The 14,498-nt window shown below is 41.4% G+C and overlaps 1 protein-coding gene across 9 annotated transcripts in view; it reads right to left on the bottom strand.

Annotated features, from left to right (window-relative positions):
- Nucleotides 1-14,498, bottom strand: part of SLC12A8 (solute carrier family 12 member 8) — an 87,892-nt gene that overhangs the window by 2,791 nt on the left and 70,603 nt on the right. For all 9 annotated transcript variants that reach the window (XR_010591523.1, XM_065561535.1, XM_005279826.4 and 6 more), the window contains 4 exons: nucleotides 8,577-9,264; nucleotides 7,271-7,368; nucleotides 3,723-3,840; nucleotides 1,914-1,974 (listed from right to left, as the gene is read on the bottom strand). Coding sequence is in view for 8 of the 9 variants with exons in the window: in XM_065561535.1 (XP_065417607.1) it covers nucleotides 1,914-1,974; nucleotides 3,723-3,840; nucleotides 7,271-7,368; nucleotides 8,577-9,264 (965 nt within the window). In the remaining variant the exon portion in view is untranslated. The remainder of the gene's footprint in view (nucleotides 1-1,913; nucleotides 1,975-3,722; nucleotides 3,841-7,270; nucleotides 7,369-8,576; nucleotides 9,265-14,498) is intronic.

Below are 14,498 nucleotides of genomic sequence, written 5' to 3' on the forward strand. Positions count from 1 at the left end.
CATCTTCCAAGATTGGGCCCTCAGTCTCGTTAAAATGTCCTTTCCCGCCTTGCTTTGCAATTTGTAAAAATAAATCTGAAGCCAAACCACCCACAATTTATTTCTGTGTGATATTGTGGATATAAAACAGCATCAGGGGTGTGCTTTAAAAAAAGCAAAAAAAGCTGTGCTGGGAATTGACTGCAGGCATTATTAGAAGGCTACCCTACCAGCTGTCTAAATTAGAGAGATTTCATCTTGTGACAAGAGATAAACAAGATCAACTTCTAACTTGGACTGCTGCCAGCCTTACACTGGATCCTTTCTAGCTGTGTCTCGACCGATCAATACTACTGACAAAAGGCACCAAGGACTCTATCAAGCTGCCAAGCTGCAGTATAAGAACCTCCGGTAATAGTGACACATCTACCCAAAGGTGTGGAACTGGCTCATTACAGGGGGAACATTTCTCTTTGAACGCCCACACGGTGGATTGCTCATCCGCTGCACTGCGGCTCTCTATTGCAGGAGTTGGGTATGGAATGGTCCACAGAGATTTGAAGTGGGAATAAAAAATACACAGAGGTGTCAGGAGAGGAGAATCATTCTTTACCTTTGCAATGTGTGTATATAAAGCAAATAATTAATGTGCATATACACCTAGGGGGAACTGGATGGACATAGTGTACAGGACACAGATCCTCTTGTTGGGTCTGACTCACTACGCAATGACTAATTCTGACTAGCCTTTTAGCACGAACCCATCCATCCACCCTGTTCTCATGCCTCACCTCATAACTCTTCTCTTTCACTCACATCATAATACAAACGAACAATGTGAAAAGAGAAAGGGAGAAACCCCTGGACCTAATAAGACACGTAGAAAGCTTAATTCAAGGCTATTCCCCCTCCTTTGCCTGTATTTTGTCTAACTCAGGTTCTGATCCTGCTAACACTAATGAAGGTATGAAACTTTACTCATGGGAGTAATCCCAATGGCCACAGGAGTAAAGTTATACACACGATTATGGGTTTGCAGGACTGGCACCTTTGAAAAAAGTCTTCAAGGCAGGTCCCTTGTCTTCTTTTATATAGGGGAGGCAGATTGTCTATTGGAGAGGCCCCTGGGCTAGGAGTCAGGATGTCTGGGCTCTATTCCTTGCTCTGCCACTGACCTGCTGGGGAATCTTGGCAAGTCACTTCACTCCCATCTCCCTCCCACCCTTCATCTATTTAGACTGTAAACATTTTGGGGCAGGAAGTGTTGATCGCTATGCACAGATACTTAGCACAATGCGGCCGCGATCTTCCTTGAGGTCTTTAGGTAATAAATAAATAAATATCTAAAAAACACCATGCGCACCAATGGTGTTATACTAAAATACAACAAGAAACAATCATCATCTCCTCTTCTGAATAGCAAGCTGTGTGGAACCTGGAACCCGACCTCTGCTTTCCTCCAGGAATTGACACTAGCCAGTATCCTCGCTAGCATTCCCATCCAAATTCTGGATTAGAATATTGCCATCTAGCACATACAGGGCTTGTCTACACAGTGGGGTGATCCATTCTGATTTCTAAAGAGTAATTGGTCTGTGCAGCCTCTGCTGCGGTGCTCTAAAGGTTCCCTAGTGCACTTTCACGTAACTAGGAGTAAATATTTATTTTTGCCAGTAAAGTAAGCACATACAACTCTGAATATACAAAGGGGGCAGGTCTATTGAGTTAAGTAGTAAATAGTTTTACATAGTCACTTTCTCTAGCCATATCAGCACTCTAAATACAAGATGATATCAGTTATATCAAGGAACTCCAATACACCAAAAGAGGTGTGTAACAATTCTGCAACACACCGCCACATTTTTTCACAATGTCAATTGTTTATTGTTAAGCGTGAGCATTACTTATGTCACCAACAAATGATTAGTACCAACCTGCATGAGCTGACCAAACCTAACTTAATCCAGCTGAGAAAACTGAAGTTAGCTGCTGCCCCTGCAGAGGGAAAACACATGAAAAGTCACCATGCTGCTAATTCTCTCCTAATAGCTTTACATGATCTAGACTTGGAATAAAATCTCAAACAAATGTGCATATTGTTATTAGCCCTACTTACGCAAAAGGTTACAGGTTTAATAACTGTGAGAATGTCAAGTATCAGAGGGGTAGCCGTGTTAGTCTGAATCTGTAAAAAGCAACAGAGGGTCCTGTGGCACCTTTAGTCTGTTAGTCTCAAAGGTGCCACAGGACCCTCTGTGAGAATGTGTTTCATTTTTTCCCATGCATGAAAGCTTTTAAAGATTCTCAAGAATGTAACCTGAAGAGAACCATTGATTATTCCTAGACATAAGCTTTATTAAACTGTAATAACAATATCCCCTATATTTTCTCCAGTGGATCTCAAAGCACTTTACAAAGGAGTGTGTATCACTATCCCCATTTACAGATGGGGAAAATAGACACAGAAAAGTGAAGTGACTTGCCTGAGATCACCTAGGCAGAGTTGGGTATAGAACCCAGGACTCCTAAGTGCCAAGCCAGTGTTCTAGCCACTAGGCAACATTGCCTCCTCTACTGGTATAGGTAGTGACAAAATGTAGTGATCATTTAAGGGGGAGAAAACTCAAAAGCATGTTCAAATTGTATGAAAAACAAAGATTGAAAAGCTAGGACATTTTAAGTTAAGGTAAATTTTTCAAATAATATGTTGGAAAATATGGAAAGATAGAGTTAAGGTACTCCTAACCTTTACTCTGCCCCAATATTCCATATCAGAGAGAAATTGAGGCTGAAAAGTGGGGAACTGATGTGTAGAGGGTAGATGGAACATTCAACAACTTAACTGCTTATTTCTACGTTTCTTACAATTTGCGTTCATGGGATCTGCAGTCTAGCAACCTCAAGTCTAAATTATCAAAAGAGGATATTTTCAAAAGTGTGCGAGTGATTTAGGAACTCAAATCCCATTGACTTTCGAAGTTCCATTGATTTTTCTCCTCCAAAATTTTGTGCACCCGCCCTCCCACACATGCACACACAGAGGTCAACACATTGATCCCCTCCACATATATACCAAGGAAGTGTAGGCTACGGTAGCTTGCTATCTGAACTTACTTTAGTATTTAATTTTGAACCTGTATAGTATAAACCAATCACATGCATAGACCTTTTCAATGCCCTTTTGCTTAAGAGTATCAGATTACATTCCTCACATATTCAACCAGTTTAATTCAGAATCAAAAGGCCCTCTTGTTTTGCCATTAAAAACACTGAGATTTAATGAGATACTTATTGTAATTCCAATTTTCACAGCAGTTTTCTCAGGTAGATTTATATTGACTAATTAGGTTTATTAAAGTGTATTTATAGATTAGCCATTGATGTAATACATTTAATATCTGCAATTCCTATTAACTCTTAATACCAGTGCTTTTACTTATAGTAATTGCTCTTTCTAATTTATTTTATAGCATAGCAAAACAGTTTATTAACTTTTAAAGATGTTTAAACTCATCAGAACCAAAAATGAATCTGGTAATGCTAATTGTAGCCAGAGACAAATATATAACTACGTTTAAAGAGTCAATTATCAAATTTTACAATAAACTAGCAAGGAAACAAAATCTGTCATTTGTAATGTGTAACTCACATGTTAAATGAAAATGCCTTAATTTCAAATTAACTCCAATTAAAATGTAATAGGTATTTAAGATGATTTAATGCCACGGATTAAAAATACTCACCAGGGGGTAGTCCAGGACTCATTTGGCCAATGTAGAAATACAGAATAATTGCTACACTCAAATTAATGAGAGTGTAGATCCATTGAATGACAAACATGATTACAAGCGATCCGATTGCCTGTTGAAAATGCAGTGTTCAGGATTACTACACAGAGCATGATTGTATTTCACTGTTACGCTAACAAATATTTCCTGCAAAATCCAGAGGATGTTTTCTGCCATTTTTCTGATCTTGTGCAAGACCTGGCAATACTCCGGACCCTGGGGCAGTTTTACCAGCCATACAGGGGGGTTGCCCAGAGCAGGAGTTTATTCTTCAAGATGAAAACAGGCCAATGCCTTTGATGAAGCCAAATAAAAAGCGGCCTGTACCTATGAGAATCCAGTATTTTTATTGAATATGATAGCACTGGAGCTTTCGAGGTGTCATTTGAACATCAGAAACTCCACCTTCACCAGCATTGCCAAACCCTGTACACCAAACCACCCCCATTTTATATCCTACCGAAAACCTACGTTCTGCACCCCCAGTGCCTCCTCTAGAGTTTTAACCAGTAGCTCTGGATAATCATAGATCTCCTGGCCGTACCCTCTGTTCCTCTGGCCTACCTCTCCTCTGTATAGGAGTGGGGAGAGAGCTGCCACAGAGCATGGCTGGGTGCTATACAGAGAGCAAAGATAGACTCCTCTGTGGCTCCCAGCCCAAACAAAATGGAAATGCGCTAGACCCATCAAAGCCAGCAGAATTTCAATGGGCTTCAGATAAGGCCATAAACCTGATTCCTTTGTGACTTTTTGCTTGTTTTTCGCAAATTTGGATGAACATTTCCCAAATTTTTCACCCATCATATAGACGGGTTGAGATTTGCCACCTTTCAACATGCAGCAGAATTTCGCCCAAAGGTCATTACTATAATGATGAGAGAACTCTATGATGCAGCTGCCTTACAACATAATCATCATTATTACTATTTTCTTATTTGCTTTCTGTAGCACCACCTATTTGCAAGATGCTGTACCAGTATAACAGGAGGCATGGCCCTGCCCCAAAGAGCTTACACAGAAAAAAACAGGAAAGTACAATAGACAGGAGAAGGGACTCAACCTAGAAGTAAAGTGGTCAAAGTTAGCATTTGATGAGCAGATGAGCTACTGAGCAATGTGGTTTGAAATGTGGTTGCCAAAGCCAAGCTAAAGATAGTGGGTAATTTAATAGGTGCGCTGTATGTTGTTTAACTGTACTCACTATACATATACATGAAATCACGTATGTGGAGACAATATCCATGTGATAAAGTGCAAAGCCAGGTGATAACTTCATTTATCATGTACCTCTGACCACCTTTCCTGCCATCTGCTCCAATCCATCTCCCCAAGACTTATTTTAATGTTCCAAATCCCTCAACTGCTTCAGACACCTGTGATTTTTAAGAGAAATGTTTCCCCTCCTTCCCCAAAGGTGGGATTTCCCTCCAAAATTACTCTTGCCCTAGGTCTGGGGAAAGCAAAATTCTGTGCAGTAACGGTTCTTTGATACATAAAAATGGCATGGCTTCTAAGCTGACATCTGACTACACTGCACGGCTAGAAAGGGGAGCTTCACACCAATGATAAGGGGGAGATTCTCAATGGAACTAGTCATGTTCTTTCTGGTCTGAAAAGGCCCCGAGATACCAGCCTTTTTAGGTCATTGTCAGATATTTTGATGATGTGCAGTGAGCCCTGTACAGTGGGATTCATGCTAAATAAGGCTTTACCTGGGCTTTACAGGTGGAAGGATAAAAGATAGTCCCACTCAAAATGCAAACATTCCTAAAATAGTTTTCTGATACGTAGGTGGCACATACAGAATGCATGTGGTATTCACATTCTAGCAGCACAAGTCTGGATTAGACGCTTCACTTATGAGTGGCAAAACCCTGAGTAAACTGTGCCGATCACCCAACATTAGCGCTTCTAAAACCTTTATACCACAACACATAGGAATTGCCAGACTGGATCAGACCCAAAGCCCAGTATCCTGTCTCTGACAGTGCCCAGCACGAGATGCTTCAAAGGAAGGGTAGGAACCTCACCATAGGCAGATGTGGGGTAATGTGCCTCACATGAAGGTTTCACCCTGATCTGTAATAACTAGAGATTAACTTAAGTCCTGAAGCATGAGGTTTAATAAACTTTCCACAATTTTTGTTCGCATTAGGTATTACTATGATATACATCATCATATATGCCTATGTCACTTTCAGTAGGACTGAACTTTACAGGTAGTGAAGCGTCCAGAAGGACCCCTAGACTGAATAGCACCCTCAATGGCAGGAAGGCAAGTGGATGAATGTGACATAGGCAGCACACGGATTCCTCACCTGTTGCCAGAAATTTGAGCGAAACAATGGACCCCCAATTGGCTAATTGTGGAATCTCATTTTAACGAAGTAGCAAAGATGGCATTCTTCTGCCATCTACAAAAAAGGACCCATAGAAATGTGCACACCCAGCCAGTGTGATCAACCAGGTCTTACCGACTGATTCCTGTAACTTCACAACTGCTGGTCTCTGAAAAACCACTTTGAGAAAAGTGCAGTTGCCTCAAAATGCTGCAGTGAGGTTAATCATTGGTGCAAGATATCACAGCCATATTCATCTCATTCGCAAATCACAGCCTGGGCTTCCAACGACGTTTCAAGCTGATTTTACACTGTCTCATTCATAGTCTTGTTTTGCTTATTTTGCCATCGGCCTACATTTCATCTTGCTCCTTAGACCCCAGTCTCTAACTACTATGGGCTACATTCTACTCTGGGTTACAACACCTAAATCCAGAGTAACTCTGGATTTACATCAGCAAGACTAAGAGCAGAATGTATCCCTTTCTTCCTAAATATGGATTGGAAGCAGGAAGTCAGATCCTAGGGGACTCTAAAATTATGGAGTTCCCACACTATTTAAATAAGATCAACCACTTCTGTCCCATGTTGACTTTTAGTGAGATCCTTGTCTGGCCTGCTCACACATGAAAGGGAATAAGACGGCATACGCCCACTATTTGCATTTTGTGGTAGGTGAAAGCATCCTCTGCAGAGTCACTAAGCCCTTTCCCACTGGCCCAGGTGGGCAGTGATTGGGCGGAGCGAGAATGGATAGACCTTTGGCTCTGTGCCCCCCCTCCCAATGCATAGGGCAGCACAAGTGCACCAGGTAGCGTGCAGATGCAGGGTACTTGCCCCCAATGCACTGGGGAGGTTGGGGATTGGGAGGCAGATTGCGACACTGAGTCATAACCTCCTTCCTGGGCTATACCTGCAGCAGCCAAGCAATGCACTGCCACACACACAGGGCTCATGGCAAAGTCACAGCTAAGCCCTAAAGCTTTTCATTCAGCCCTGTGTATCTGAGCTCTACGATTACCCAACCACATAATGATTTGGGATACTGGAAATGAAAACCCCCTTGCCAATATATGTAACTGCATTGATTGTGATTTATTATTTATTTATTTTTACTTTTCTACCATCCTAAAGCGATGCGCAAAGTAAAAGAAAGTGACTTACACCAACAAGGGAAACCCAGTGATTGCAGAATCTGGCGTAGAAGGAAACTGGCATTCTCTGAATTTCTAGTTCTTGATTTTGTTGCTTTACGTTTGTATCTATAGAAAGAAAAAGAAAACAGAAGCATTACAAAACCAACACAGGTGATGAAGTAGAGCTACATCCTAGGAAGCAGCCAGGTTACCCCTTGGTTAGGGTCTTTGTCCTCTATCTACATCAAGTTACATGAAAACAAGATATAATTTCAGGCTTCCAACTTGCATGACAAGGCTTAGCCAGGTTTAGCACTGGTTGTAGAGCGGCAGTGTTGTCTAGCATTTAGTGCAGGAGACAGGGAGTCTGGGGTTCTATTCCCAGTTCTGCTACTGATTCTTTGTATTATCTTGGGCAAGTCATTCCCTCTTTGTGCCTCACTTTCCTCATATGGAGGATATAATAATAAAACCTCACAGGATTTTGTGAAGCTTAATTAATCAATGCTTGTAGAACACTAAGGGCTCGTCTACACGAACAATTAGCTTGCGGCAAGCAGGGGTATGACTGTACCCTGCACTAGCCTGCCCATACTAACTGTCCGCATGGAACCTGCTGATGCACATTAATAGTTCATTAGTGAGCATTGATCTAGTGTTCTTTGAAATAGGACTAGATCAAAGCACATGAACAAACGTAATGCAGGTCATTAGGACCCACACATACAGTTAGTCCCTAACAGCCTAGTGTGGGCTAGATTCACACTCAGCTTGCTGTGACCTAAATGTTTGCACAGACAAACCCTAAGATTCTCTGATGAAAAACTCTACAAATTCAAAGCATTAAGTATCCAGCTCTACAATATAAATTAATTCAGATTCTTAGATGCAGCGATGATGATGTGACGAATTACTCATGGTCTTCTTGCACACCATGGGGATAATTTCATTCACAAGCCTCCTCCCCCCAATATCAAGATGAAAACAAATGCCATCGTATGCTCAGAAATCTTTTAATGTACAGCATTAAGAATGCATTTGCAGAATAAGCAGCAGCATGCTATAGACAGTGAACATTCCCACATAATTTTGCCTGTTCTCCAGCAATTAATCTTTCACTGGCAAATTAGATTGGAACCTCTCCTGTGACTCATTATGATGAACTCTACCCTCACCTATAAAAAAAAAAGATATTATTGCCATGAATCACAGAATGACAGCATCATATAAAATTAGTCTCTAGCCTGCCTACAGAAAAGTGCCAGCAGGACAAAGATTATTAAGCATCCCCCCATGAAAACACAAATGTCTATCTCTGCTCTTGTGATCTTTACCTTCCACTTTCTGATTGGGAGGATTCTGCAGCTCATTAAAAAGTTGTTCTCCATATTCCATTAGCTCATGGCCACGTTTTTGCTCAGTGCCCACAGCTGATGATAAACACAGATTTCTTTCACTCTGATGACTCTGTTCAGCAAAACTCTGCAGACTTTCATCACTAGGCTCTGATGTTTTGGTGCCACAGTAAGGGGCGGGGGCAATATTCTGATCAAGATCCAAGAGAAAGCTGTCTTGTAATGTTTGCTTGGCTGGCTTCTTTATCTTTCTCTGTTTGACCTTTTGGTTTAAATTCTTGTCTCTCTCTTCTTTCTCTTTATGAGTCCCTGGATCTTTATTAAGAGGCTTAAAAAGCTGGTCCATGTCTTTTGTGAATTCTAACAAGGTGCCATCTGATCTGCTTTGAATTATTCCATCTGATCCATAACGGGAAGTTTTCTCAAAGGTTAAAGGCTGGGAAGAGTTGACAACCCTAGATTCCTCCCTCTGTGTCCTTTTGGGTTTCTGCTGTAGGATATAACTCATAGAGACTGAGAAATAAGAGTAGTCCACAGCAATGTATGTCAGCATGAAGTTTATGGTGACTATAGGAGCAAGGATGTTCACTTGGCCAACGAAGACGAAAGCCATGGTGATGAGACTCGTTAAGCAAATCGCAGCCACTGGGGTCTTGTTACGCCCTTTCTATTTTGTAAACCAAACAAACATATTTAAGTATATATTTGCATACGCCACCAACCCAAAAGTGAAGACTGCCCTCTCTGTTCACACTGATAGAGGACCATCAACTTCTAGGCAATATTTTGATGGACATCTCACTGGTCATGAAATAAGGGAATATATACATATATGAACAGGAGCATCAGAGTCTAGTGGCTTAAGTGAGGAACCAGGAGCCAGGAACTAACAAACACAAATCTGACTTCTGCCACTGACTTGCTGTGTGGCCTTGGGAAGGTCACTTAACTTCACTCAGCATCTCAATTTTCCCATCCATTAAGTAGAGTAATAAAGCAATGCTAAAACTCACAGAGCATTGAGAGGATTCTTATATTGTTTAGACGGGGCTTTGGAGATGAAAATTGCTAATGATCGTTAATCATGGATTTCTAATTTCAGGTCCATGCAAGAACATACATTGTTGCCAAACAAAAGGCTTGCCATATACAGATACTGGAAAGGAGCTCTGAAAACAGTTTCAATTGGCAGCTAAGCCAAGCAAGCCTTGTGGGGCAGCGAGGCAGAGGAGAGGTGCCATTTTACATTAGAAGCTGCTGGCCTGGCCTGGCCTGGCCTTCAAAGGAGGCTAAACTGCAGCCACAGTATTACCGGATTCCGCATTTAGCATTACTCCTCTTTTTATAAAGAAGCCCCAACTGCCCTAAGGCCAAGAGGAAAGAAGCAGACGAGAGGTTAAGCAGTCAAGGATGTTAAAGGGTGTGTGTCAGGAAGAGCAACAAATGATGCCAGGCGAGGATCAGGAAGGCAGACTACCACGAAAAGTATTGTTTATTCTTTTACTTTGGGGCAGGGTGGAGGTAGCGGGAGGATAAAAAGGAGGCACAGACTGAAGTGCGTCAAGCTGAAATAAAGGACTGGGAGTTGGCAGCTCCTGAACTTTAACTCCAGGTCTAACACGCCCTTTGGTTGCCCTGGACGCATCACTCAATGTTTCTGTACTTCTGAGATGCTTGTGCAAAGCCATGTAAGGCTCACAGGACACCAATGAGGGCACAATCTGACTGCAAAACCTCTCTTACAGGTAATGCTGTGTGAGACATAAAGAACCTCACTCCACTCTCAGGCTGTGTCTTCACTGGGAAATTCGTGCTTAAATATGATTTTCAACAGCTGAGTTAGCTGACATGATGCTGACTGGCCAGCACAGACCAGGACAAGCAGTGGGCAAATCCTACTGGGATCAGGGTTTACCTATGACAAGCAGACACAACACTGAACACGTCTTGTCCTTGTCCACACTGACCAGTCAGTGTGACACATGGTCAGAATCATGTCACCACTCTCAGTTGGAGATCAAATTATATTCAATGCTAGCTCTGCAGTGAAGACAAGCCCTTCAAGCTTAGGGTGAATTTGTGGGGCTGGCAGTTAAAACAAAGATGTCGCTTTTTATGTGTAAATGTGATCTGGAAATCAGTGAGACACACTCACAAAGCAACTTTACTAAGCAGAACCACACTAATTAACTTGGAGACTCTGATGTAAACCTACAGCACCTAATAGATTCTTCTTGAGGAATTTATGTTTTTCCCTACCCAAACCCTTACATTAGTGCCTAAAGCATCACCTGGGGTAGGAAAACACTAAGGCAAGAAGGCACCATGATAGAAGTTTATAACTATCAGTGAGGAGAAAATATCAATGCTGGAGAAGGATTATTATTAGAATGATATAAATAGGAAGAAGGGGATGATGACATTAAAAAAAAGGAAAACTTAGCCTGAGTATAAGGGTATGTCTTCACTACCGGCCAGATTGGCGGGCAGCAATCAATCCAGCGGGGATCAATTTATTGCATCTAGTCTAGACGTGATAAATCGATCCCCGAGCACTCTCCCGTCGACTCCTGTACTCCAGCTCGGCGAGAGGCGCAGGCAGAGTCAATGGGGGAGCAGCAGCAGTCGACTCACCGTGGTGAAGACATCACAGTAAGTCGATCTAAGTATGGCGACTTCAGCTACATTATTCACATAGCTGAAGTTGCGTAACTTAGATCGATCCCCCCCCAGGCCCCTAAGCATAGACCAGGCCTAAGACAAAATCCTAAAGTGTAAGATAGGACTCTGCATGAGAAGAAGCAATATTTTACAGGATCATGGCCTAGATTTATTAGGTTGTGGAATAGTATCCCTAAGGAAGTGGTGGAAGACCATTACTTGGGACATTTAAAACTGGATTGGATGAGACACTCTCAAGAATAATCCTGCACTGAGGGATGAATTAGATGATTTAATAGGACTATTCTGGCTCTAATTTACTATCAATTATGAACTGTTTTTTTTTAAATTAAAGTAAAGAGATTTTTGGAGGCATTTAAACATTCACCTACCATATTGGAAACACGACACTCTGTATGGGAAGGCGGCTAGCTATTTGACCATGCGGACTAATGTCACTGCCCATGCTGAGTGAAATGCACAAATGAAAGCAGCAGCATAAATGGTGAAAAGGAAATTAGATTTCTAAGCCTCTTGTGGCTTTAGCAACCCAAGGGAACATTTTCAAATAGCAGCTAGGTGCCTAACTCCCAATAGGACCCAGCTGCCTAAATGACATTTGTGCCTTGGACAATCTCCCACCTAAGGGGTTATTAGTACCTCAAGCAAAACATTTCAATCATGACTGTCCCTTTCATACAATCTTTCAGCTCTGATTGGATAAACAAGAAATAAATTAAAATAAATGCTTTTCAAATCTAAAATACTAAGACTTTCACCAGCTTCCATACAAACCATAGTACTGACCATACAAACAGTGTCTAGAACGTTAGACACATACCGTCAACAGTGTCTAGAACATACAGTCCAGTTATACCAACAGTAACATAAAATATGCCACCTTGAAATATTTTTCATCCTATATTGTCCTCTATTGTATGTGCTTCTTTAATAAACACACAGCTCAAACGGAAACTATTTCCATTTCCTCCACACTCATTTATTAATAGAAAAGGATAATACATCCTGCACCTTACACATTTTCCCAACAATATGAGAAATGTGTCTCACGCATAACAGGCTTCAGAGTGGTAGCTGTGTTAGTCTGTATCAGCAAAGAGAACGAGGAGTATCTATGGCACCTTATAGACTAACAAATTTATTTGAGCATAAGCTTTCGTGGGCTAAAACCCACTTCATCAGATGCATGGAGTGGAAAATACAGTAGGAAGAGATATATATATACAGAGAACATGAAAAGATGGGGGTTGCCATACCAACTGTAACGAGAAAAATCAATTACAGCGGGCTATTATCAGCAGGTGGAAAAATCAAGCATAACAGTGTTCTCAGAAAGCATCTTAAGTATTAGAGATACTATTGAGACAGGTAACAGATGGTACAGTCTTAGGATGCCTCTGGCCTAAGGTTAACAACACTGAAAACAACGTTCAGCTCCTTCATATTAACTAGGATTACGATGACTACAAACATGTTTAAACCATTGTATAAACAAACCAGTGCAGAATGCATTGTTACGGGCAATCCACTTTATTAACCGGCCCGTGAACCAAATCAACAGTCAATTCTCAAGGTAGCAGATACAGGCAGGGAGGAAGGAGATTTTCCTTTAATTCCTAACCTCTTTTCAAAGCACTTCCTGTTCTGGTACCTTGCCAGCACAAAGGAGTTCATATTAGGAAATGTTATGAAAAAACAGAAGCTAACTATGCCATGTTAGCATCAACTTTGCCGCCATTGCGTCAAAGTCAATGAATGACACCACAATAGTTGAGTGCAGAATTTGGCTCTTTCCACAGAAGCCACTTAACTACTTTCAATGCTTTGATTATTATTTTTAATTATTATTACTTTTATTTTAGAGAACCACAGGAATATTCGAGAAACAGTGCACACAAAATGGATACACTTAAAAACTTATTTTAAAGTAATTTTTCCTCACTTTATTTACAAGGCCTTGCACATGTGAAAAATTGCTCTCTTGAGATTTTTCCAAACTGGTTTGCTATTACAGGGTTGCTTTGAGAGAGGCAGTTTTTTCCCTTTATCTAGAAAAAAAGAGAGTCAGAAAAGAAGGATTTGGTTTGAATTTATGGTCCAATCCTGCAACCCTTATTCATGTGAGCCCAGTTGAAGTAAACAGGACTACCCAGGTGTATAAGGCTATGTACATGAGTAATGACAGCAGAAACAAGCCTTAATCAGTGTTCAAACCAAAGCTTAGCTTAAAAGAGCATTTAAGATTTGTAGTCCCCCAAACTGACCTTCTTTAAAACGTATCTGTCTATCCTTTTATTATTCATTAGTTTTACAGAGTCCAAAATGAGTTAGGCACCTCACAATATAAATAAGAAGTGATCCCTGCCCTCTGATGCTTACATAACTAAGGCCATGAATCTCCCACTAGCAGAACTGGGCCTAATTTCAAACATGATGAAATCAAGGGAGACGAAAAGATAGCAGGGAAGAGTTATGGAGGAAGGACAGTATATACAGGCTCGGATTCAGCAAAGCACATAAGCATATGCTTAAGCCCCATTGACTCGATTGGGACTCAGGAACGTGTGCGAAATCTACATGGCAGCTTGAAGTAGTAAAGGTGGTGGTGGCGGGTTAATATATTAAGACATAAATTAGCCACTCTTTTTTTTTTATTAACTGGCTAATTTATTGTGGGCATCATAAAAGAAATGGGTCCTATGGAGGGACTTGAATAACGAGAGGATAGAGGCCTTGCAGACCAGCTCACGAAGGGTTTTCCATGAATAGGGTTCTGTCTGGAAGAAACCAAAGAGACTGATGTGAGAGAAGTGGACTGGGGTACTGAGGAAGACATCAATGGTGGAACCGAGGGGGTGGGGCAGGGCATACAATCAAAAGACAAAGTCAGAAGGGGCAGTTATATGGGTCCTTGAAGGCAAGGACGAGAAGCTTGAACTTCCTGCCATGAAGGAGGGGGAGTCAATGGAGGGGGTTCAAAGAGCAGGTGAACAGAGCAACAGGCAGGGAAGAGGGGGCAATATGAGTGCTGGTGAAAGCAGAGATTAGAGGAGGAGTTTATAGTAATCAAATAGGTAGATGAGGAGGACCTGGACTCAGACAGAGAGACTTCTCCCATAACTCTGTATTTCTTTACAAAGCAAATATTTGAATGCTGTTTCCTTTCAGGGTCCCTTCCAGTTTTATGAGATAGGTATATCTCACCTGCTGATCCCCATT

This window comes from Chrysemys picta, chromosome 11 (genome assembly GCF_011386835.1).
Source record: "Chrysemys picta bellii isolate R12L10 chromosome 11, ASM1138683v2, whole genome shotgun sequence".
Taxonomy (NCBI): domain Eukaryota; kingdom Metazoa; phylum Chordata; order Testudines; family Emydidae; genus Chrysemys; species Chrysemys picta.